Source organism: Lepidochelys olivacea (genome assembly GCF_965140295.1).
Source record: "Lepidochelys olivacea isolate rLepOli2 genome assembly, chromosome: 6".
Lineage (NCBI taxonomy): Eukaryota > Metazoa > Chordata > Testudines > Cheloniidae > Lepidochelys > Lepidochelys olivacea.
Window position 1 is genome coordinate 56,932,810 of NC_140416.1, and position 24,441 is coordinate 56,957,250.

At 41.9% G+C, this 24,441-nt stretch overlaps 1 protein-coding gene across 19 annotated transcripts in view; it reads left to right on the plus strand.

The window, feature by feature from the left end:
• The window catches only part of MADD (MAP kinase activating death domain), a 126,513-nt gene that overhangs the window by 85,834 nt on the left and 16,238 nt on the right, over nucleotides 1-24,441 (plus strand). For all 19 annotated transcript variants that reach the window (XM_084632720.1, XM_084632710.1, XM_084632721.1 and 16 more), the window contains 6 exons: nucleotides 4,865-4,970; nucleotides 5,627-5,737; nucleotides 8,385-8,492; nucleotides 8,579-8,743; nucleotides 18,773-18,845; nucleotides 24,330-24,436. In XM_084632720.1, coding sequence (XP_084488846.1) covers nucleotides 4,865-4,970; nucleotides 5,627-5,737; nucleotides 8,385-8,492; nucleotides 8,579-8,743; nucleotides 18,773-18,845; nucleotides 24,330-24,436 — 670 coding nt within the window. The remainder of the gene's footprint in view (nucleotides 1-4,864; nucleotides 4,971-5,626; nucleotides 5,738-8,384; nucleotides 8,493-8,578; nucleotides 8,744-18,772; nucleotides 18,846-24,329; nucleotides 24,437-24,441) is intronic.

The window sequence follows — 24,441 nt, forward strand, 5'->3', positions numbered from 1 at the left end:
CAGAGGAGCAACGTCTTCACACATGGGATGGCAGGCAGTGTTTAGCTTTTTATCTGGATAGGACCAAACCTTTCTGCTCCTCATCTCATTTATTTATTTCATATGCAAATTAAATGAAGGGGCAAGTGATTGCTTCACAGATAGCGCCTTGCGATAATTTCCTGTATAATGACTGTATAGGAAGTAGACCAGGCTATCCCTCCTCAAAGGGTGCGAGCCCCTTCCAGGAGAGCCCAGACAATACTGATGGCATTTCCAGGGCTGCCTCTTGGTCCTCTGTGCATACTTTTACAGACCACAGTGCCTTTACTACTGCAACTAGATCAGATGAAAACTTTGGGAGGCAATCCTGCAGTCCTTGTTTACACAGACTCCAAACTCCACCTCCTACGAGTGTTGCTTTCAAGTCACCTAAGGAGACTACATGGCTGCATCTACTCGAAGAAGAAAAAATAGTTAATTACCTGTAATTGTTTTACTTCGAGATGTGATGCAGATGTGTATTCCACAACCCACTCTCTATCCACTCTGCATCTGAATCTGTGCTTCTGACCTTTGGTGCAAAGAAGCTGAGGAGATCAGGATGGTGGTGCCCTTATATGGCCAGGGAAGGGGCTGGGGTGCAGCGCATGAGCACCACCCCTATGGGTACTGCTAGGCAAAGTCCTCTGGTCTAGTGCATACTTCTGCATTGCATCTTGCAGAACAACAATTACAGATAGGTTACCGTATATTTTGTGGACTGCTCTAAAGCTGTTTGTGTATGGCAAGCCTATGTGAATGTTCATTTGTTGTAGCATTTTGTCAGTAACTTAATTTTTTTTAATTAATAATTTTATTTTGTCTTCCTTGCTTTAGTTTTACTACTCCCTCCTCCCCTCACACACACAGCCAGTTGTGCTGTCTCCTGCTCTCATTAGCACTCAGTCAGATGTGGATGGGAGCAGAAGGCTGTTCAAGCTCCAAGCTGCCTAAAGCCCTCTCTGCAGAGGAAAGAATGTGAACGGCTAGTTTAGTGGGTGCACTTTGCATACTCTACACCAATGGGCATTTGCTGACTGTGCCACCCATTAGAGCCACCCCACCTTTAATCTGTCACCCCTCCTCCTACTTGTCTTGTATCCCCTCAGTCTTGCTTTTCTCAACTCATCAAGTTCTGTTCTCCACTCCCAGCCCCTTGCCTCACCAGCCAGTCAGCCACCCACACTTAGCCCCCAGTCTGTGGGCTGGAGGCCAAAATAGGAGCTATTTCATGAGGTGGGGAATGAAAAGGAGCCGCAAAGTTTGAAGAGCAGCTGCTTCACTTGTCAGGGGTGTGGGAGAAGTGAGGGCCCTAGGCCTGAAAAGTAACCACTTCCTGTACAGGCTCTATGCAGCTGCAGAACAAGGGGAAGCAATTCCAGTGGGGTTACTCTTGTACTGAGCTGACTGTTGCACAACTGTGACCATGCGATGGCCATCAAGAAGTTGCAGGTGGGGAAAATAGGAAATCATAGAATCACAGAAATGTAGGACTAGAGGGGACCTCGATAGGTCTTCTAGTTAAGTCCCTTGCACTGAGGCAGGTCTAAGTATTATCTAGACCATCCCTGGCAGGTGTTTGTCTAATCTGTTCTTAAAAACCTCCAATGACTGAGATTCCACAACCTCCCTAGGTAATTTGTTCCAGTGCTTATCTACTCTTACAGTTAGGAAGTTTTTCCTAATGTTTAACCTAAATCTCCCTTGCTGCAATTTAAGCCCATTACTTCTTGTCCTGTTCTCAGTGGATAAAGAAAACAATTTATCACCCTCCTTTTTATCACAACCTTTTACATAATTGAAGACTATTATTATGTCCTCCCTCAGTTTTCTCTTCTCCAGACTAAACAAGACTTCTCCAGTTTTTCTATCTCTTTCCCAAGGTGTGGTGCCCTGAACTGGATGCAGTACTCCTGTTGAGACCTTATCAATGCTGAGTAGAGTGGAAGAATTACTTCTTGTGTCTTGCTTACAACACTCCTGCAATTACATCCCAGAACGATGTTTGCTTTTTTGCAACAGTATTACTTTGTTGATTCATATTCAATTCACTGTACCCCTCCTCCCCAACTCGCTGGTCTTTTTCTGCGTACTCCTTCCTAGGCAGTCATTTCCTATTTATATTTGTACAACTAATAGTTCCTTGCTGAGCGTAGTACTTTGCAGTTGGCCTTACTGAATTTCCTCCTATTTGTTTCAGACCACTTATCTGCTTTGTCAAGACCATTTTGAATTCTAATTCTGTCCTCCAAAGCACTTACCAAGCTGGGAGGGGTTGCATCGTCCGCAAACTTTATAAATGTACTCTCTGTGCCATTATCCAAATCATTTATAAAGATACTGAATAGAACCGGACCCAGGACAGATCCCTGTGGGCCCACACTCGATATGCTCTTCCAGCATGATTGAAAAAATTGATTTTCCAACCAATTTCCACCCACCTTATAGTAGCTTCATTTAGGCTATGTTTCCCTAGTTTCCTTATGAGAAGAATGTGTGAGACAGTGTCAAAAGCTTCACTAAAATCAAGATCTATCACATCAACTAGAAGGCTTGTTACCCTGTCGAAGAATATTATTAGGCTGGTTTGACATGTTTAGTTCTTGACAAATCCGTGCTGACTGTTGTTTGTCATTTTATTCTCTTCTAAGTGCTTAGAAATTGATTGTTTATTTGCTCCAATATCTTTCCAGGTACTGAAGTTAAGCTAACTAGTCTATAATTCTCTGGGTTGTCCTTATTCTTCTTTTTATAGATTGGTACTATATTTGCCCTTTTCCAGTCCTCTGGGATCTCTTCTGTCCTCAATGAGTTCTCAAAGATAATCACTAATGGCTCAGCGATGTCTTCATACAGTTCCTTAAGTATTCCAAGTTGTATTTCATCAGGCCCCACTGACTTGAAGACCTCTAGCTTGTCTGAGGGCCTGTCTTCACATACAGCACTACAGTGGCGCTGCTGTAGTGCTACTGTGCCAATGGGAGATCTTTGCCCGTTGGCATAGTTACTCCACCTCCCTGAGAGGCAATAGCTGTGTCAATGGAAGAAGCTCTCCCGTCGACATAGCGCTGTCTGTGTGTGGGGGGGTTATGTTGTATAACTACATTGCTCAAGGGTGTGGATTTTTCACACCCCTGAGTGATGTAGTTAAACCAATATAGCTCTGTAGTATAGATCTGGACTAGATAATTCTTAACCCGTTCTTTCCCTGTTTTGGCCTCGGATACTACCTCATTTACACTGATGTTAGTCAGTCCAATTGCACTGACTAACCTACATGCTTGTGTTGTTTTCTTTTATATTTATCCTTCATAATTTGACCAAATGTCCAGTTTTTATATGACTCTCTCTTGAGTTTCAGGCTGGTTAAGCCAGAGTGGTCTCTTACCATACTTTTTATCTTTTCTATCCACTGGGATTGTTTGCTCTTGTGCTCTTAATATGTCCCTTTAAAAAATTGGCAACTCTCCTGAACTCTTTTTTACCTTTTAGAGACTTATCTTTTAGGATCCTTTTACCTTTCAGGACCAATTCTTTGAGTTTGCTAAAGTCTGCCTTCTTGAAGTCCATAGTTTTTATTCTGCTGTTTTCCCTCCTATGATTCCTTAGAATCATGAACTCTGTCATTTCTTGATCACTTTCACCCAAGCTGTCTTCCATCTTCAAATTTTGAACCAGTTCCTCCCTAACTATCCGAATCAAATCGAGAACAGCCTCTCTCCTAGTCACTTTTTCTACCTTCTGTAATAAAAAGATATCGCCAGTTAATTCCAAGAAGTTGTTTGATCTGTGCTCTGCTTTATTATTTTCCCAACAGATGTCTCGGTAGTTGAAGTCTCCCAGCACCACCAAGTCCTGTGCTTTGGATGATTTTGTTAGTTGTTCAAAAAAAGCCTCATCCACCTCTTTTTACTGGTTAGGTGGTCTATAGTGTACCTCTATTATGACATCACCTTTGCTTTTTTACCCCTTTTATGCTTACCCAGAGACTTTCAACAAGTCTACCTTCCACCTTCTATCTTGACCTCAGTTCAAGTGTATACATCTTTGATAAAAGGAAACACCTCCCTTTTTTCCCTACCCGTCCTTCCTGAACAATCTGTATGCTTCTGTACCAATATTCTAGTCACATGAATTATCCCACCAACTCTTTATGATGCCAGTTATGTAGTAATTGTGATAATTCACTAGTGTTTCTAGTTCTTCCTGTTTGTTCCCATACTTCTTGCCTTAGGATACAGACATCTAAGATGTTTGTTAGATTTTCCCTCTCTATTCCCTCTTGTACCTCCTTGGATTGGCCCTGCAGATCATGAAGGGAACCTGCTTGCTGGGCCTGTTGGGGAAACAGATGATCCTCCTTTGAGTGATGCTCCCTATGAGTATTTTGTACTGGGTACACATGCACACCTGGTGCTCAAGTCCAGAAATCTTTTAGTAAGCAGCATCTGGTGGTTCTCCTCATGCTACAAACTGAGAGTATAAAGGGCAGTGTGGACAAATGCCTCTCCAGTTCCTTCTTACCACTGCATGCCCTGAGTCGGAATCCTCCATGTCCTCTTTGATCTTCTTTTTCTTTGAATTTATGAATTCAATGTGTAAATAATTTTTAATAGTTTTAGTAATTTAGTGTTTTTAGTAGTGGGGAAAGAGATGATGACCCTTTTAATTGGTGATTGGAGCACCCTGCCAAGAACATTTCCTACAGGGAAATGACCATTTATCGCTCTGATGATTCCTTTGCTTCTGTCTCCTATAGACAGTGCTTTGTCCCCCTTCACTGCTGCAGTTAGTTGGGTGAAAGGCACCCCTGGCTCTGTTTCACAACTGGTTCTTCTCATAGGTACTTATCTCTGGGAGAACATGACCGAAAGCGCTTGGAGGAAGACGAAGACCGCCTGCTGGCTACATTACTGCACAACATGCTTGTCTACATGCTTATGATGAAGGTGATACTCTGCTCCTTCCCTTTTCTAGGCACAAGACATTCTATTTGTGGTGTTGTATGGCCAGGTACAACTGTATGCGAAGGTGGGGCCATTTTCAGAGCAGTCACAAGAATTAAGCTGCGCACACTCCTGGCTGGTATTAATGAGAATCAGGGGGCTAGATTGCTATATTACATCAAGAATTTATCCTTAGTATTCATGCCTTAAATGGCCCTTTGTGTGACCCATGTTCACTTTAGCCACAGTGACATAGTGTGTAATTTGCACAAGGTGTCCTGCTTACCATTTCTAACTTCTTCTTTACTAAATGCTGTTGAATAGCAGTAACACCATTTAGTGACATTGTCTTCCACCCCCACCCCTCTAAATGTGGAAGAAAAAATTGTATTCCCTTTCCCTGTGGTTTCTCTTTACTTGTCCTATTCATCAGCACCTATTCATTTGTCCTATTCATCAGTTTCTGAAGAGAACTTATCTGTTTAAACAATAGCTTACTCTATTTCTTTGTCTGGAGAAACTGTTGGCTGACAGTAGAGCAAACAGTGAGTAAGGAGATCAGTTCTTCCATCCCCTTCTGCAGTGAACACCAAGATGTCTGGATATTTTGTCCGTGATTAGGGAAAGGTAAATAACCTGGTCCTCTACTTGCTTCCTAGGTGAGCAAGAATGACATTAAGAAGAAGGTGCGTCGTTTGATGGGGAAATCGCACATTGGATTGGTGCAGAGCCAGCAAATAAATGAGTTACTAGACAAAGTGGCTAACCTAGTGAGTAAAGAAAAAATTCATGACACCATATCCCTGCCCTTTCCTGGGAATAGAGACAATAGAGGAACTAGTCCCCAGTTCACTCCAGGGCCTCTGGAGCTCTTGAGTAGCCAGGATATTGGCTTGCTTGACTTAAAATACTTTTAATTAAAATGCAAACTTACCTTCTGAGAAAATAAAACTTATCTGACAAGTCTGTTATAAATATACTGTAGATATTTTATATATAGTGAGTCTGCAGGAATTACTAAATATGCTAAATGTATATCTAAGGTTATATGGTGGTGTGATTTCAGGAATAGTATGCAATTACATAATTAAAAACTGTACCATAAGAATGCATACACACAAGGAATACATGGTCAGCATTAAAAAGAAAAGGAGTACTTTTGGCACCTTAGAGACAAGCAAATTTATTAGAGCATAAGCTTTCGTGAGCTACAGCACTGGCTACAGCATTGGCTTTCTCATTCCTGACTTGTGTGCGTCCGATGAAGTGAGCTGTAGCTCACGAAAGCTTATGCTCTAATAAATTTGTTAGTCTCTACGGTTCCACATGTACTCCTTTTCTTTTTATGGATACAGACTAACACGGCTGCTACTCTGAAAAATGGTCAGCATTGGCTTTCTCATTCCTGACTTGTGTGCATTACTGTGCGATGTTAATTTTCTCCCAGTATAGCTTTTGTATGCTATGTCTTATTTAAAAGACTAACAGTAACTTGATACAATAATGTTAACGACAATCTATATTTTTCTGGTATTGAGGGTTAATTTATGAACAAATGGGAGGGAATTCCTAAAAGAGGAGAGAAATGATCAGAGGACTGGGGGGACTGACTTTGGAGTAAAGATAAGAGCAGTTATCTTGGTACTCGAATAACATGGTGACAGATGCAGTATAGGAATCTGAATAGGCTGGAATAGCTTGCCTAAAATACTGCTAATTGGAAGGGGAAGGACATAATTCTAAAACTATTTGGTGGTTTAAATATAAAAAATAATTAAGAGGAATTGTTCTATGACAGGGATCCCCAAACTTTCAGAGTATTATACTACTTAATAGTGGGGCTGCTTCTTGAGCCAACTCCCAGTCACACTCGGATTTGCAGTCACACACCAGCTGAGTACAACTACTGTAACTGCTTGCATGGAAAAGCTTTATGCAGACCCACACAATCAAATTATCAGAGGGGTAGCCGTGTTAGTCTGGATCTGTCAAAGCGGCAGAGAGTCCTGTGCCACCTTATAGACTAACAGACGTATTGGAGCATAAGCTTTCGTGGGTGAATACCCACTTCTTCTTTCATATTCACCCACAAAAGCTTATGCTCCAATACGTCTGTTAGTCTATAAGGTACCACAGGACTCTTTGCCGCTTTTACAGTCAAATTAGTTTCCCCCCTCCCAGTCAGTTTCTCCTACATCTCAAAACAAACATACTCTCTCCCTTCCCACATCAAAAAACAAAACACACCCCCAAAATAATCCAAAAAAATCTGTTGCTCCCTCAGGCTACCTGGCCTCTCATCTCTATCATCCTTTTGCAGGCTTCTTCATGCTTGCTGCTCCCCCCCGTGTTTCCACACTTAGGCCCTTCCCTAATATCCTCCTTACCCCCTCCACTCTTCCCACAGCCCAATTCCTGCTTCCTCTTTTTCCCTCCCCATACAGTCTCCCCACTTCTACTGCCGCTTCCACTCCCATTTAGCAGTCCTGTTATGACTGCTGCCTCCTCCCACATCTCTCAACCTCCTTCTTCCTTTGGCCAAACTTTTTAATTTGAGTTAACTTAGGCCTGATCTACACTTTAAAAATGAGATTGACCTAGCTATGACCATTAACGCCGACCCTGAGTACCGAATTCTTCTGTTGACCTAGCTACTGCCTCTCGGAGAAATGCATTAACTATTGGATGGAAAAACTCCTTCTGTCAATGTAGGAAGCATCTATACTTCAGCCCCACAGTGGCACAGTTGCAGTGCCATAACTTTGTTGCTGTAGTGTGGCATGCCCTAGCTCAAGTTAAAATCCTAGAGAAGATGAGGCAGGTTGTAGTTTTCATCTGAGTTAGTAGGTTAAGTTAAAGAATGCAAAGTAAACTCAAGTTATAACTTGTTGCCCCTAACTCGAGTTCCATCCATGCATAAAACTTGAGTATTTGAGTGACAGTAGTTCTTTTAACTGAAGCTGGCTGGCCCATCAGAGTTTATGCTAATGTTCAAGTTAGCACAACTTGTCAGCTCCTAACATGACCACTGTAGGTGGACATAGTGCTGCTAGTCCTCCAGTACCTTCCCACAATTCCTCTGTGTACCCAGAAAAGACAAGGGAAGTTTTTCAACAATTCATTGGGAAAGAATTCACAAGCAGTTCAACTTACTGCAGTGGAAAGAACCACGGGATGTGCCCCCAGAAGTCTTAGCACCACACGAGAGAGTATAGTACTAGTGTGAACATAGCAGGACGAGTATTAATTTGCAGGGTGGCAGTTCTTGCTTAAGCTACCCTATCTTGAGAAGTGATCACCTGACTTAAGAACACACCTTTTATCCTGGTTAAGACACAGCAGATGTAACCTACTAGATATAAAATCACAGAAATTAGGGGTGGTAGTTTATTAATTACAAATCTTCCTTTTCTATAGGGCGGCCGAGAGCTGTCTGTCCGGCCCAGTGGCAGCAGACACATCAAGAAGCAGACATTTGTAGTACATGCCGGGACAGATACAACAGGAGACATCTTCTTCATGGAGGTAGGGACAAGAATAAATAATAGAACCGCTAATAATGCTAGATGTATGATGTGAGGATTCCTAGCTAAGACTCTTTATACCCTCAGGTGTGTGATGATTGCATTGTGCTGAGAAGTAACATTGGAACGGTGTACGAACGTTGGTGGTATGAGAAACTCATCAACATGACATACTGTCCTAAAACGAAAGTGCTGTGTCTCTGGAGGAGGAATGGCCAGGAGACACAGCTGAATAAGTTCTACACCAAGAAGGTACATCTGTCATTTCACCCTTTAGTTCATAAAGGAAGGGAGAGGGCAATGAATCCTCAGTAATGATTACTGAATTGCAATATCTGTTTAGCAGAACTGATGTTTGACGTAGGTATCACCTGTTCATGTGAAGGTTATTCCAGGAAGGTTATTCCACTTTTTTTTTTTGTATTGGGGACTGCAGACAAAAATCTAATACCTAGTTTAATTTTGCTCAGTTGGGGAGGTCTCCTCTTCGTTAAATCTTGAAATTGCTTGTAGACTTGAAGAAAATATTTTCAGTACTTTGGTAGATCGTGGATTGGCAGGCCTAAGTATAGAAAGCTAAATGAAAGCATTGCCACTCTGGGTTTGCCATAAGATGCAGAGAAAAGAAGAGGGAACCAGTGAAGAGTCTTCATGGACCCAAATGTTTGGATTTGCTGATTCTATGGATTTGCATTTGCCACTAGTTTCAAAGCCTTTATCTTCTCCTTGTGCTTGCTTTGCAGGTAAAAATAAATGAATTCAACCTGCTTGGAAAAAAATGAATAGCTCACAGACATTGAACTCCAAGGGAGCTAAAGATTTGTAACTACTGTAGCATCATATTATGTGCATAATTCTTTACTAAGCAATTAAAGACAGGCCCCTGGCCCCAAAATCTTACTCTCTACATGAAACAAGATCGGGAGGTGATAACACAGGAAGGGCATGGGGCAGAGAGGACCACAATGACAATTTCCTAATACAGTAACTTGGGAAGCTAACTTACGTATCTTGAGGCTCATATATTTCTTAAAATCATGGTATCCGATTGTAGATGATAGGCTTCCTAGAAGTAATGCCTAAGAAGGGACTTAGAAGAGGAGAGTCAGGAGGTGTAGCAGTAGTGAAATCACTGTAAACCATGACAGGAAAAGCTATATGGTTACGAACAAGTATTTTTGAGAGTAGTGATTGCTAGAAGCTGGGGGAGGAGAAAAGAATGGGTTTACTCTGAGGCCCAGCCTGCACTAGGAAACTGACCTGTTGCTGATACTGATTGTCAGTAAGTGGTACCCCCTGGAATGGGTATTGAAAATGGTTTAACTGCTAGTGTAGATTTTTTTTTTTTTAACCATCATTATTTTACTGTTCTAAAGTGCAATTTTCAGTTGGGTTCCACTGTGCTTTCTTTAACAGGCAATGACAACTGTCAGCAAAAGGTCAATTCCTTACTATGAACTTGGGCTCAGTGGGCTTAAAGTGGGTTAGTTGTAAATGGAAGTTGTGACCTCACACAGGCCTCTGATTTCAGAATTGTAAAATGCACCTTTTTTGTCTGAAATTTTAGAGAAGGCTCAGTCTTGCAGTGTAATAAAATAATAATGAAAGTTTGCTTTAATTGAGGTGATCAGTAGTAGCTGTGTTTAATATTTTAAAATGTAGAGGAAAGAAAGTACAATGGTGTGTGTGGGGAAATAAATTTCAAAGATGGAGGAGATTGGAGAAAATAGAGAGGGAATGAGGAAGGAACTTTTAGGGGGAGGGTCTGTGTAAATCCTCCCCATAACTCAAGAGGCCAGATCGCACTGTGTCCCTATGGGTGAGGGTCAAGATCCCATAGGTGAAGATGTACCACCTTTGGATTTCAAGAAAAGCAGTACATGAGTTCATGGAAAGAGCACAAACATTTAGGGTTTAGTAACACACAGTCATTTTGGGACTGTTTTGTCTGTTATGCTTGTATTTTATCTATGGATTTAGAGTAAGGGGAATGCAGAGAGGGGAAGGAACTAGGGAGGTAGGTGGGAATTAATACAGGAAATAGATATGAAAGTTTACAATCAGAAACCAAACTATAGTCAGGCACACAATCGTGAATGCAACATAATTAGAAACAAGTGAGACATTAGCAATACAAGGGTTCATGCCATTAAACAGCTAAAGAATCACAATTTCAAGTTTTTCAATAAGCTAAATAGTTATCAATTGTTCTTCCTTTTAAAGTGACATCTTTGAATGTCAAGGGGTTAAGTAATGTCATTAAAAAGAAGAACAAGCCCTAGTGGAATTAAAAAAACAAAAAAACCCACTCAGATTATTCTACTTCAACTTTCCATTTTCAGGAGGGGCACATTACGGGCGTGAAACGTAATTTATCCAGTGGACATTTTTTCTTCAGCAAAAGAAAAGAGCAGTGGGTATATTTGCTAAATGTGTCAAATTAAAGTTCATTTTAAGATAAGGAGGGATGATTTATATGGTTGAAGGGCACAATTGCTGGGTTATTAATAGCAGTAGGCTCAGTGTATTTTCCCAAACAAAAGCAAAAACTTTTTAAAGTCTTCTTTAAAACACTGTGAAACTTTGGAGAAGGGGAAATTATACTTGGAGGATAATTCAGTTGCACACCAACTAGTTACTGATTTGATAAAGACAAGGGGGATAGGGAAGCAGATGCAGCATTAACTTCTCTGTGCCAACAGTTCAGCCTCTCAGATTGCTGGAGAGAATTTCACTCAGGGGAAAGAGATGACACGTTTTATTCACACCTTCATTAGTTATATTCTAGAATAGATGTAATATTAATCTCTAAATCTTTAATGAAGCAGCCAAGATCTGCAGAAATTGGCATTATTACATGGTGAAATCATGCACCAGTGGAAGTAATATTTGATAGCCGAGAGAAGTGCCTAAGATTACTTTTTTGGAAAATGAACTGCTTGCTTCTCCAAGACAAAGATCAGTTTGCATTAATTAAAGAGGACATTGTAAAATACTTTCAAATAAATGATACAGATAATACAAAAAGAGGCAGCCTCTGGGAAGCAGGTAAAGCACTCTTTAGGGGTCAATTGAAAAGCAGAGACACTCAATTGAAAAAGAAAGACCTCAAGAAAAAATAGAGCTAGAAGAGGAGATAAAAAGGTTACAAGACATTCATAAAAACACAAGTCAAAAATTTATATCAACAATTAACTAATTTTAGGGGGAAATTGGATATGGTGATGACAGATGCCACTGCAAAAGCACTGAGGTATAAAAGGAGATGTTTTATGAGAGGGGAAATAAGTGATACACTGTTTTTGAATACCTTTAGGCTTTTGAGCCAATAGTTTATTATTCCACCAATTAAGAACAGCCAGCAAGATAGTTATATACACTGCTTATTATAAAAATCTCCATGCCTCAGATACTCCAAGCTCTGAAATTATTCAAAAATATTTGGAAGTAGCAGGCTTGCCAAAGATAAACAAAATTGTTAAGGAACTTTAGATAAATAACAGAAGACGACATCCTAGAGGCAATAGCAAGTATGAAAAGTGGTAAATCTCCAGGACCTCATGGTCTTCCAGCTGAAGTGTACAAGGTATTTAAGGAGGTATTAGTGGATCCTCTGAGAGGTATCTTCAATGCTGTTCTGTTAGGGGAGGAACTTCCATAACCTATGAAAGAAGCTACTGTGGTTGTTCTTCTCCCTAAAGGTGAAAAAGACCTTAGCACAGGAGCAGCGGCACAGGAGCCGGAAAACGGGGGAGTCTGGGGAGGAGTATATGTGATGAGTATTTTTAGTTTTGGGGTTGTTTTTCCCCCTTTTCTGACAAGAGCTTTGTTGGGAAGGCTATGACAGCTACTGAGGCAGCAGTGGTAATGATCCAAAGAATGGGAAAGACCAGATGACTGGTTGTTGAAGCTGTGGGATGTACATTCTTTTGGAGAGGGTACCTGAAAGGTGCTTTGTTTGTATGAAGTGCTGCCTAATAGATCTGATAGAAGAAAAGGTCTGAGGTTTGGAGATGCAGCTAGAAACTATGGCTGAGTTTCAAAGAGGAATTGAGCAAATGATGGAGGGAAGAAGAGAGGAGGTTGAAGGAAAACCTCAAGATTTACAGATGCAAGCTGGACCAGAGAACTGTGAGGGTAGATTGTTGGATGAAGGAAGTGGAAGCGGAAGCATGTGACTGAGAACAAGGGAGAGGAACAGATCAGCTAGCGATGGAGAAATAAAACTGAGGAACAAGTTTGCTGAGTTGGAAAATGATGGGGAGAGTCAGGCAGTAATAGAAGATGGGAGAGCAAGGAAGAAAAGAGCAGCTAGAAGAAGGGAAGAGATAATGGACATAGCCCTAGTTTGGATCCCCAGAAGGATAGAGGATGACTTGCAGAAAATTGCAAGTGAGAACAGAAGACAAGAAGACTCGTAGCCAGAAAGAAGAGAAGAGGTAAGGCTGGAGACTCGCACCAACACCAAGAAAAGGCAGGTCTGCGTGGTTGGGGACGATCTACTGAGAAGAACACACAGACCTGTCACCAGAGCTAATCCAGAGAACAGAATGGTGTACTGTCTGCTGGGAACTAAAATATAGTGTGTGGGCCTGAGCTGAAGAGGATCCTAATGGGAGAAGGAAAGAATCCATTGATTTTCCTTCGCGTGGGAACTAATGCTGCTGTTAGATTCTCACTGGGACATATCAAGGAAGATTACACCAGGCTGGGGAAGACACTTAGAGAAATGTGATCAAGTGATCTTCAGTGGGATTTTTCCTGTCCCTACAGGAGAAGTGCAAAGACGAGACAAAATTATGATGATCAACAAATGGCTCAGGCAGTGGTGCTACAAGGAGGGCTTTGACAGCCCTGGGAGGCATTAATGCACAGAGGATGTTCTCATGGGATGGCCTCCACCTGAGTAGGAGGGAAATAGACTTCTGGGATGGAGGCTGGCATAACTGATTAAAAGAACTTTAAACTAGGAAGTCAAGGGAGATGGTTGGGTGCAACTCATGTAATCTCCATTTCTGATTATAACTTTGGGCAGGAGGAAAATCAAGTAAAAGCGGATACAGCAATGGAGAAAGGAACAACAGAGGGAAGGAGAATGGACATTAAGATAGTCCCAGTACCACTGATATTAACAGTTAGGTAGGCAATACTGGCAGTAAAATGACTGTACCTAATCAGGCGAGGAATCTGAGTAAAGCCAAGCAGAAACAACTAATATATTGTATACCAGTGCAAGGAGCCTGGTGGTAAAATGGAGGAACTAGAACTACTGGTGCAGGAAGTGAAACCAGGTATTATTATAGGGATAATAGATACATGGTGGACTAGTAGTCATGACTGGAATATAGGTATTGAAGGGTATGTGCTTTTCAGGAAAACAGAAATAAGGGGAAAGATAGTGGAGTAGCAGTATATATTAATGAAGGGGTTAACTAAAGAAATTAGATGTGATGGAATGAATAACATGGCATCTGTTTTGGATCAAAATTACTTTTGGGGAGGAAAGGTAATAAAGGCTCCACTGCGATAGTGCTTGGGGTCTGCTGCAGACCTCCAGGATCTGATTTGATTGTGGATAGAAACCTCTTTAATATTTTTAATGAAATCAGCGTTACAGGGAGTTGTGTGATTATGGGAGACTTTAATTTCCTAGATATATTGGAAGACAAGTGCTACTAATAATGGTAGGGTCAAGAGTATTCCTGGGTATGATAGCCAACAGATTTTTTCACCAAATAGTCACTGAACCAACAAGAGGTGATGCCATTTTAGATTTAGATGGATAAATAGCAAGAACCTCACAGAGGAACTGGTAGTAAAGGACAACCTTGGCTCAGGCGATCATGAGCTAATTCAGTATAAGCTAAATGGAAGCATAAACAAAAATAGGTGTGCAACTAGGGTCCTTAATTTCAAAAGGGTAAACTTTAAAAAAAATTAAGGGAATTAGAGAAGTAGACTGGACTGAAGAACTCAATCTGAATGTGGAAGAGGCTTGGAATTACTTTGTCAAAGTTGCGGAGACTATTGGAAGCCTGCATCCCAAAGAAATGCAAAATATTCATTGTGAAAGGTTGCAGGCCAAACTGGATGAACAAGCATTTCAAACTGAGAAAGGAGAACGCCTACAAGGAATGGAAGAACAGACTAATCAACAAGGAAGGCTACTGCTTGGTGATCAGAAAGTGTAGGGGAAAAGTGAGAACTGTCAAAAGTCAAGCAGAGTGGGACCTTGCAAAGGAAATTAAAACTAATAGTAAAAGTTCTTTATCCATATAAATGAACACAAGGAAAGAGGAAGTGGGACCGCAAAGCACTGAGGTTGGGATAGTGATTAAAGATTATCTAGGTATGGTCCAAAAGCTAAATAAATACTTTGTCTCCATGTTTAACAAGAGTAATGAAGATCTCAGGGACAGTGGCTAATAGGAACAAGGATATGGAAGAAGGAATTACCACATCTGAGGTGAAAACCAAACTTGAACTGCTTAATGGGACCAAATCAGGGGGCCTGGATAATCTCAATCCAAGAATATTAAAGAAATTGGCACATGAAATTGCAAGCTCAGTGCTAAGGATTTTTAATAAATCCATAAGTTCAGTGACTGGAGAATTGAAGGGTAGGCAAATATAGTACCTATATTTAAGAAAGGAAAAAAGTGATCCAGGAAACGTTAGTTTGACCTCAATTGTTGCAAGGTCTTAGTACAAATTTTGAAAGACAGAGTAGTTAAGGACATAGAGGTAAATGGTAATTGAATACAGCGTGGTTTTTGCAAAAGGTAGATAGCGCCAGATCAGCCTGATCTTTTTCTTTGAGAAGATAACTGATTTTCTCAACAAAGGAAATGCAGTAGATCTAATCTACCTGGATTTCAGTAAACCATTTGATACAGTTCCACATGGCAAATTATTAATTAAATTGGAGAAGATGGGGATTAATAAAAGAATTAAACAGTGGATAAGGAACTGGTTAAAGGGGAGACTTCAGCAAGTCATGCTGAACAGTGAACTGTTGGGCAGGATAGAGGTTACTAGTGGAGTTCCTCAAGGATTGGTCTTGGGACCAATGTTATGGAACACTAATGACCTTGGCACAAAAAGTACGAGTGTACTAATAAAATCTGCAGACAACACAAAGTTGGGAGGTATTGCCAATACAGAGTAGGACCAGAATGTCACATAAGATTTGGATGACATTGAACAATGAGCAATAGAAATGGGATGAAGTTTAATAGTGCAAAGTGCCTTTAGGGACTAATGGCAAGAATTTTTGCTATAAGTTGGGAATGTATCAGTTGGTAGTGACAGAGGAGGAGAAAGACCTGGGTGTATTGGTTGATTACAGAATGACTATAAGATGCCAATGTGATGCAGCTCTGAAAAAGGCTAATGCAATCCTAGGATGCATCAGGCAAGGAATTTCCAGTGGAGTTAGAGGAAGTCTTCTACAAAGCACTGGTCAGATCTCATCTGGAATACTGTGTGCAATTCTGGAACAGATGCAGAGAAGGGCTACTAGGAGGATCAGAGGAATGGAGAACCTACCTTATGAGACAGGTTTCAGAGTGGTAGCTGTGTTAGTCTGTATCAGCAAAAACAACAAGGAGCCTGTGTGGCACCTTAGAGACTAACAAATTTATTTGGGCATCAGCTTTCGTGGGCTAGAACCCACTTCATCAGATGCATGGAGTGGAAAATACAGGAGCAGGTATAAATACGTGAAAAGATGTGAGTTGCTTTACCAAGTGTGAGGTCAGTCTAATGAGACAAATCAATTAACAGCAGGATAGCAAGGGAGGAAAAGTAACTTTTGAAGTGGTAATGAGAGTGGCCAATTTCAGACAGTTGACAAGAAGGTGTGAGTAACAGTAGGGGGAAATTAGTATTGGGGAAATTAGGTTTAGGTCTTGTAATGACCCAACCACTCCGTCTTTATTCAGGCCTAATCTGATGGTGTCCAGTTTGCAAATTAATTCCAGTTCTGCAGTTTCACGTTGGAGTCTGTTTTTGAAGTTTTTGTTGTTGAAGAATTTCCACTTTTAGGTCTGTTATTTAGTGACCAGGGAGACTGAAGTCTTCTCCTACTGGTTTTTTAATGTTATGATTCCTGATGTCAGATTTGTGTCCATTTATTCTCTTGTATAGAGACTGTCCGATTGGGACAATGTACATGGCAGAGGGGCATGGTGGCACATGATGGCATATATCAGGGGTCTCAAACACACGGCCCACGGGGTTATTTCCTGCCGCCTGCCAACCTCCCCTCCCCGCTCTCTCCCCCCCCCCCCCCCGCTCAGAGTTATTTCCTGCAGGCCTCCAAGCTCCCCCTCCCCCCAGCATGCCATGCCTGCGCTCTTCTGCCTACCTCCAGGTGCTTAGCACTTTCCAGGAGGGAGGAGCAGGGAGCCACGTGCTCAGGGGAGGAGGCGGGGCAGGGGCGGGGATTTGGGGAAGGGATTGGAATAGAGGCAGGGAGGGGGCAGAGTTGGGGTGAGGACTTTGGGGAGGGGGTGGGAAGAGGTGGGGCAGGGGTGGGGCCTCATGGAAGGGGTGGAGTGGGGGTGGGGCCGGGGGCAGCGGGGGTGGGCGGGTGTCAGATGATATGTGCCAGCAATGCCCCTCTGCCATGTACATTCGCCAAATCGGACAGTCTCTACACAAAAGAATAAATGGACACAGATCTGACATCAGGAATCATAATATTCAAAAACCAGTAGTAGAAGACTTCAGTCTCCCTGGTCACTCAGTAACAGACCTAAAAGTGGCAATTCTTCAACAAAAAAACTTCAAAAACAGACTCCAACGTGAAACTGCAGAACTGGAATTAATTTGCAAACTCGACACCATCAGATTAGGCCTGAATAAAGACAGAGTGGTTGGGTCATTACAAAACCTAAACCTAATTTCTCCCTACTGTTACTCACACCTTCTTGTCAACTGTCTGTAATGGGCACTCTCTTACCACTTCAAAAGTTATTTTTCCTCCCTTGGTATCCTGCTGTTAATTGATTTGTCTCATTAGACTGACCTCACACTTGGTAAAGCAACTCACGTCTTTTCATGTATGTATACCTGCTCCTGTATTTTCCACTCCATGCATCTGATGAAGTGGGTTCTAGCCCACGTAAGTTTATGCCCAAATAAATTTGTTAGTCTCTAAGGTGCCACAAGGATGTCTCGTTGTTTTTATCTTCTGAGAGGCGACTTAGGCTAAACAAGCCAAGCTCCTTAACAAAATGAAGGTTGAGGGAGATGTGGTTGCTCTCTATAAATACAACTGGGGGAAAGATGAGTAATTTAAGTTAAGGGTCAATGTTGACACGAACAAATGGATATAAACTGGCCATCAATAAGTTTAGGTTTGAAATTAGATGAAGGTTTCTAGTTCTGGAACAGCATTCCCAGGGGAGTAGTGGGGGCAAAAAACCTTACATGTTTCAAGACTGAAATTGATAAGTTTATGGAGGGGATAGTATGATTAGGCTGCCTACAACACTATGATACATGGCCTGCCACGATTACTATTAGCAAATATCTCCAGTGGCCGGAGACAGGACACTAGATGAGGAGGGCTCTGAGTTACTACAGAGAATTCTTTCCCAGGTGTCTAGCTGGTGGGTCTTACCCATATGCTCTGGAAAGAATTTTCCCCAGGCCAGATTGGCAGAGACCTTGGTGGAGCTTTGCCTTTCTCTGCAGCATGGAGCACAGGTCACTTGCTGGTTTAAAGTAGAGTAAATGGTGTATTCTGTGGACCTGGTTAGACAAATTACCCCAAAGGAATGGGGTTTGATCTGGACAAGAGGACCAGCAATCTGCTTGTAGCAGAATAAAAGAAAATTTCTTTAAGATATTGTTTCAGTGGTAACTCACAGTTGAGAGAGAGAAAATGGGGATAAATGTTGCAGAAATTGTGGGTAGAGGGGAGATTATGGAGGACATGTCCAGTCATTAGAAACTATTGGGATGCAGTCTGTAATCAAATATCACAAACTGTTGGATATTTATTACCAAATGATCCTTTGGAAATCCTCCAAGGACTTCCTCGTGGAAATGATCGTATGAGAGAAAAGGACTTGACCTTTTTGTAGAGACTTAGTCATAGGCTTTAAGGCCAGAAGGAACCACCAGATCATCTGATCTCCTGTATATCATGGGCCACCAACACCACCCAACATCCACACGTTAAACCCCACAGTCAGTGCTGTTGAGCTGCTCTGTGATGCGGTATTGCTAGGGTATGGTGTGAAAACACGTTATCTAACTCTTCTCTTACAGTGTCGGGAATTGTACTACTGTGTAAAAGACAGTATGGAGCGAGCAGCAGCAAGACAGCAAAGTATTAAACCAGGTAAGAGCTGTGGCCTCCAGGCATGGGTGGACAGGATTTGGCAGGTACTGTATGATCAATCAACCAACCTCTTCAATGCAGTGTAGTTGTAGCCATGTCAGTCCCAGGACATTAGAGGGACAAGGTGGGTCAGGTAATATCTTTATTGGACCAGCAGAAGATTTTACCTCCCCCACCTTGTCTCTCCAACCTCTGTAATGATGGTTTGTATGAATGTAGTGCTTTTTATTCAATGATCTCAAAGTTCTGTTTTCTCCTCTACCTATGCATATATGGCAGGTTGTGGTGGAGGAGATGATGATGGTTATTTATTATTGGCTGGTGTAGCCCTCACCAAAAATCATGCATTTCTAAAATCAGTCACCCCTTCAGGGGTCTGATTTACCAATACAGTGATAATTCCAAAATAATACTACATGATATGAAACCTCACTCTAGCTCTTTCCTTAGATTCGGTTGGTCCTACCTTTCCTTCCGTCAGGACCTATCTGTTACATGCCCTGGCTCTCTGGAAGGGTTACTCCCACCTCCATTATATTCAGGGTGAAGTCTAATGAACCCCACTTGTCCCAGTGAATCAGCAGTGATTAACCCTGTAGCTCCCTGCAGAGTTCTAACCCTTAGAGCTTGTGTGCATGGGAAAGTTATACCAGTGTAACCTAAGGTGTGAATTTAAATCAATTTAGAGTTTACCAGTCTAACCCATTGTTTGGACACTCTTAGTCCCATATAAGAGGGGCTTTTTCTGTTTAGTTTGTCACTTTGCAAGGGATTAAAGTAAACCAAAAAACCTCACTATTTTATACTGGAATAACTGTGTCCACATGGGCATTTAAACCAATATAACTATACCTGTACAACTGTTGAAACATTCTTGTGTGAACAAGTACTAACAGAATGGGGAAAAGGAAGATCCTGCCACAGTTGCAGCTGGAAAACTAGCAAGCCTCTTTTAAAGTGTGTATGTGGCCAGAAATGTGATTGTTGTTCTTATTCAACATACTAGCTCCATATGTGTGTTCAGTGTTAACTGCTTACTTGGATGATAAAAATAATTTTGTTACTGTTTACTCTTGGTAGTACTGCAGAGTAATCCAGCTTTGGGAGCTGGAGCTGGAGCCTACTCTGGCTCGTGTGTGATCATCAACCTAATTGTGGTCTTGACAACATGGGGAAGTTATACCAGTGTAAAGGAGGTAGGGTGTGAATTTAAACCAACCTAGTTAGACTGGTATAACTACCCACTTGGACACTCTTATTCCAGTAGAAGAGGGCCTTTTTTTCCGTTTAACTTATGTCACTTTGGAAGTGTTTAAAGTAAGCCGCCCCCCCCCCAAGCACTCTTACTATGGAATAAGTGTATCTACACGGGGGAATTATACCAATATAACTGTAGCTGTTTAACTCTACCTGTGTAATTATACTGGTATAACTGGAAAAAAGTCCCACGGAGACAAGCTCCAAGTTCCAGTTGTAGGGCCAAATATTGCCCACGTTTTCTTGAACCACCTTGTTGAAAACATAGAGAAGGTGTGACCCTAAGAGCCCCTCAGTGCCCACTTGCAAAGGAGTCAACATCATATAAAGCAACTTCTATTAAGCCTGACAAACTTATTACATCTAACACATTTCAGTCATAATATTTATCTGTAAAGAATATTGTGTAAGATATCAGTTGAAAACTAGTGACATACTGGTTGTTAATATCACTGTGAAATGTGTGTATTAACACTGAGGATTTATGCATATTTTTGATACTGTGCTTTGAAGTCTGTAATCAAAGAGAGAAACAGGTTTTTTTCAAGACAAGAGGGAGGACAGTTATCTCCCTGTTTCTAGTGTAAATTGAGCATGGTGATGGCAGAGACAATGGACAGTTCATTTGCATCTGAGATAAACAGGAGGAGCAAGTTAACGAGGATGTGAAATCAGCATGGGAAGACACTGGAGTCTGAACCCCAGAGGTCCATCCTGACTCTGGTGACAAAGACAATAAACTCTGGGGAATATAAGGAGAAGCAAAAAGACATTTTGGTTATCACTGAGGGAACAAAGAGGTTGATGTTCTTTGCATTTGTGAATGGTGGATCCCCCACCATGTGGATTGGTGATGCTAAGAAGTGGCTGTAGGTGAATGTGACAGAGTGTACCAAACCCACATTGGGCCAACAGGGACAAACCAATCACTGTGGGCCCAAGAGGCCATGCCCCCTTTCCCCTGCTATGCATGCCTCAGGTGGAAGAGCCAGATAAAAGGAGGCAGCCCAGCCCAGTCACACTGGCTGAGGAGGAGGGAGGACATGTACTGCAGGCTCCTGCAGAGGTGCTGATGACATTCCAGGCGGTAGAGCTCATGGACTTGGACAACGCTATGGCCAACTCTCTGGTGGTAGAGACGAACAGGGATGCCAAGCCACCGCCAGCTGAGGAGATGCCAGGGATGCAATTTGTGATAGGAAGTGATCCAGGGGATGTAGTAGAAGTTGATGCCTAAACTCTTAACAGGGCCTTAACAATTGTTAAACTCTTAACAATGACTTCATAGGGCCCTGGGTCAGAACCTGGTGGAGCGGACATGGCCGGGTTCCCCTACCACACCCCACGGGCCACCAGGCATGGCTGCTGCCTGCTCTCAGTTCTAGCCACGGGGCTTTGGGGCTTTAGATTATTTGTTCTGCCCCGCCTGGGAGCTACAGACTTATTACTGTTCTGCTCTGCGCAGGGGGCTGATTCCCCAATTACTATTTTCTACCCCAGCCGGAGGCTTCAGGGCTTTAGACTGTTTGTTCTGCCCCGGTCCAGGGGCTACAGGCTAATTGTTGTTCAACCCCGCCAAGAGGGCCGGGATCCCAGTTGTGGTTGTCAGTCCCAACCCGGAGGCTCAGGGGCTACCGACTTCATTTACGCAGTCCTGCCAGGGGACCAGAGCCCACCTTGCTGCAATATCCTGATTAACAGGGAATCCTGACAACTTGGTGGCAGGGTGTACCAACCTCGACCTGGCTCGACGCACAGGGCCTCCGTCACTGTGAGAATATTGCTTTAGACAAGAATTGTAGCCTGTTGAGTTAAGTTTTAGTCACTAGAAAGAGAATAAAACCAAATACTTGGGTTTTATTTGTAACCATTTTGTTTCTTTTGTCTCTGCTTAGTATCTCTTAAATCTCTATTCTTTATTAATACATTTATTCTTGTTTTTATTACAAATTCTTTTTGGTAAAAAAGACTCCAGAGGCAATCCTGGCAATTGGAGGCCAGTAAGCCTAACTTCAGTACCAGGCAAATTGGTTTACACTATAGTAAAGAACAGAATTATCGGACGCACAGATGAACATGATTTGTTGGGGAAAAGTAGACATGGCTTTTATAAAGGAAAATCATGCCTCGCCAATCTATTAGAAATTTTTGAGGGGGTCAACAAACATGTGGACAAGGGTGATCTAGTGGATATAGCTTACTTGAATTTTCAGAAAGCCTTTGACAAGATCCTTCCACCAAAGGTTCTTAAGAAAAGTAAGCAGTCATGGGATAAGAGGGAAAGGCCTCTTATGGATCAGTAACTGGTTAAAAGACAGAAAACAAATGGTAGGAATAAATGGTCAGTTTTCAAGACTGGAAAGAGGTAAATAGTGGTGTCTCACAGGGATCTGTACTGGGACCATTGCTGTTCAACATAATCATTAATGATCTGGAAAAAGGGGTAAACAGTGAGGTGGCAATGTTTGAAGATGATACAAAATTACTCAAGATAAATCCAAAGCAGACTACGAGGAATTACAAAGGGATCTAACAAAACTGGGTGACTGGGCAACAAAATGGCCAATGAAATTCAGTGTTGATAAATGCAAAATAATACATGTTGGAAAACATCATCTGAACTATACTTACAAAATGATGGGGTCTAAATTAGCTGTTACCACTCAAGAAAGAGATCTTGGAGTCATTTTGGATAGTTCTCTGAAAACATCCGCTCAGTGTGCAGCGGCAGTCAAAAAAGCGAACAATGTTAGGAACAATTAGGAAAGGGATAGCTAATAAGACAGGAAATATCATCATGTCACTATATAAATCCATGTTGTGTCCACACTTCGAATACTGTATGTAGTTCTAGTTGCCCCATCTCAAAAAAGTTATATGAAAAATAGAAAAGGTACAGAGAAGGGCAACAGGTGGGTGTGTTTATTTTTTTGGACAACTAATTTGGTAATTCCTCTGAGTGTTCAGTGGCAGGCTGGATACTACAGAGGAATACTCTGCTGGGGGCATGGGAACTCTGGGCACCGAGCATTACCTGCAAGGTACAGTAAGGGCTGTTGGAATCCTAAGTTTGTTTGGCTGACTAATAGACTGGCGTGGCTGGGAGCTGTCACACAGTTTTAAGAAAAGGAGTACTAGTGGTACCTTAGAGACTAACCAATTTATTTGAGCATAAGCTTTCGTGAGCTACAGCTCACTTCATCCGATGCATCCGATGAAGTGAGCTGTAGCTCACGAAAGCTTATGCTCAAATAAATTGGTTAGTCTCTAAGGTGCCACAAGTACTCCTTTTCTTTTCAGGACTTATGAGCAGAGGCTGAGGGAACTGGGATTGTTTAGTCTGCAGAAGAGAAGAATGAGGGGGGATTTGATAGCTGCTTTCAACTACCTGAAAGGGGGTTCCAAAGAGGATGGATCTAGACTGTTCTCAGTGGTACCAGATGACAGAATGAGAAGTAATGGTCTCAAGTTGCAATGGAGGAGGTTTAGGTTGGATATTAGGAAAAACTTTTTCACTAGGAGGGTGGTGAAGCACTGGAATGCGTTACCTAGGGAGGTGGTGGAATCTCCTTTCTTTGAAGTTTTTAAGGTCAGGCTTGACAAAGCCCTGGCTGGGATGATTTAGTTGGGAATTGGTCCGCTTTGAGCAGGGGACTGGACTAGATGACCTCCTGAGGTCCCTTCCAACCCTGATATTCTATGATTCTATGACATGGGGGATTCAAGAAGCCCTTCTTTCTTTGTGGGATTAAGAATATTTCCATTTTATTTTCACCCCATTAGGACACTTCTATGTTCATATGAAATTGCAGGAAATTCAAAGCTCCAGGTGAATTTATATTTGCTCTGCTTCTGCTGAAGGTTAATGCTGTGTAAGGTGTCAACCACTGTGGTGTATCATACAGAAAAGAGAGCTAACTTTAAAAAAAAAAAAAAAAAAAAAGCCATGACAAGTACAGACTCTGAGCTAGTCTTTTAATTTCCCTCACACGTTACAGAGATTTACAGACACCAGCAATGAAATATGTGATGGTGTTTAGAGCACTCACTGCTAGCCTTTAATCAAGTACTCTACACTGTACATGTCATAAAAGCACCAATCCACTGTTGCAGTGTACATTACGTGGAGTTTTTGCTTCAGTCACTCAATAAATGGAGAGTATTGTGCAGATCACTCTATTTGATTCCTTCCTGCCCTTCTTCTCTTTGTTTGTTATCATATTGCAGGACCTGAATTGGGTGGTGAGTTCCCAGTGCAGGATATGAAAACTGGTGAAGGAGGGCTTCTGCAAGTCACACTGGAAGGAATTAACCTGAAGTTTATGCATAGTCAGGTAGG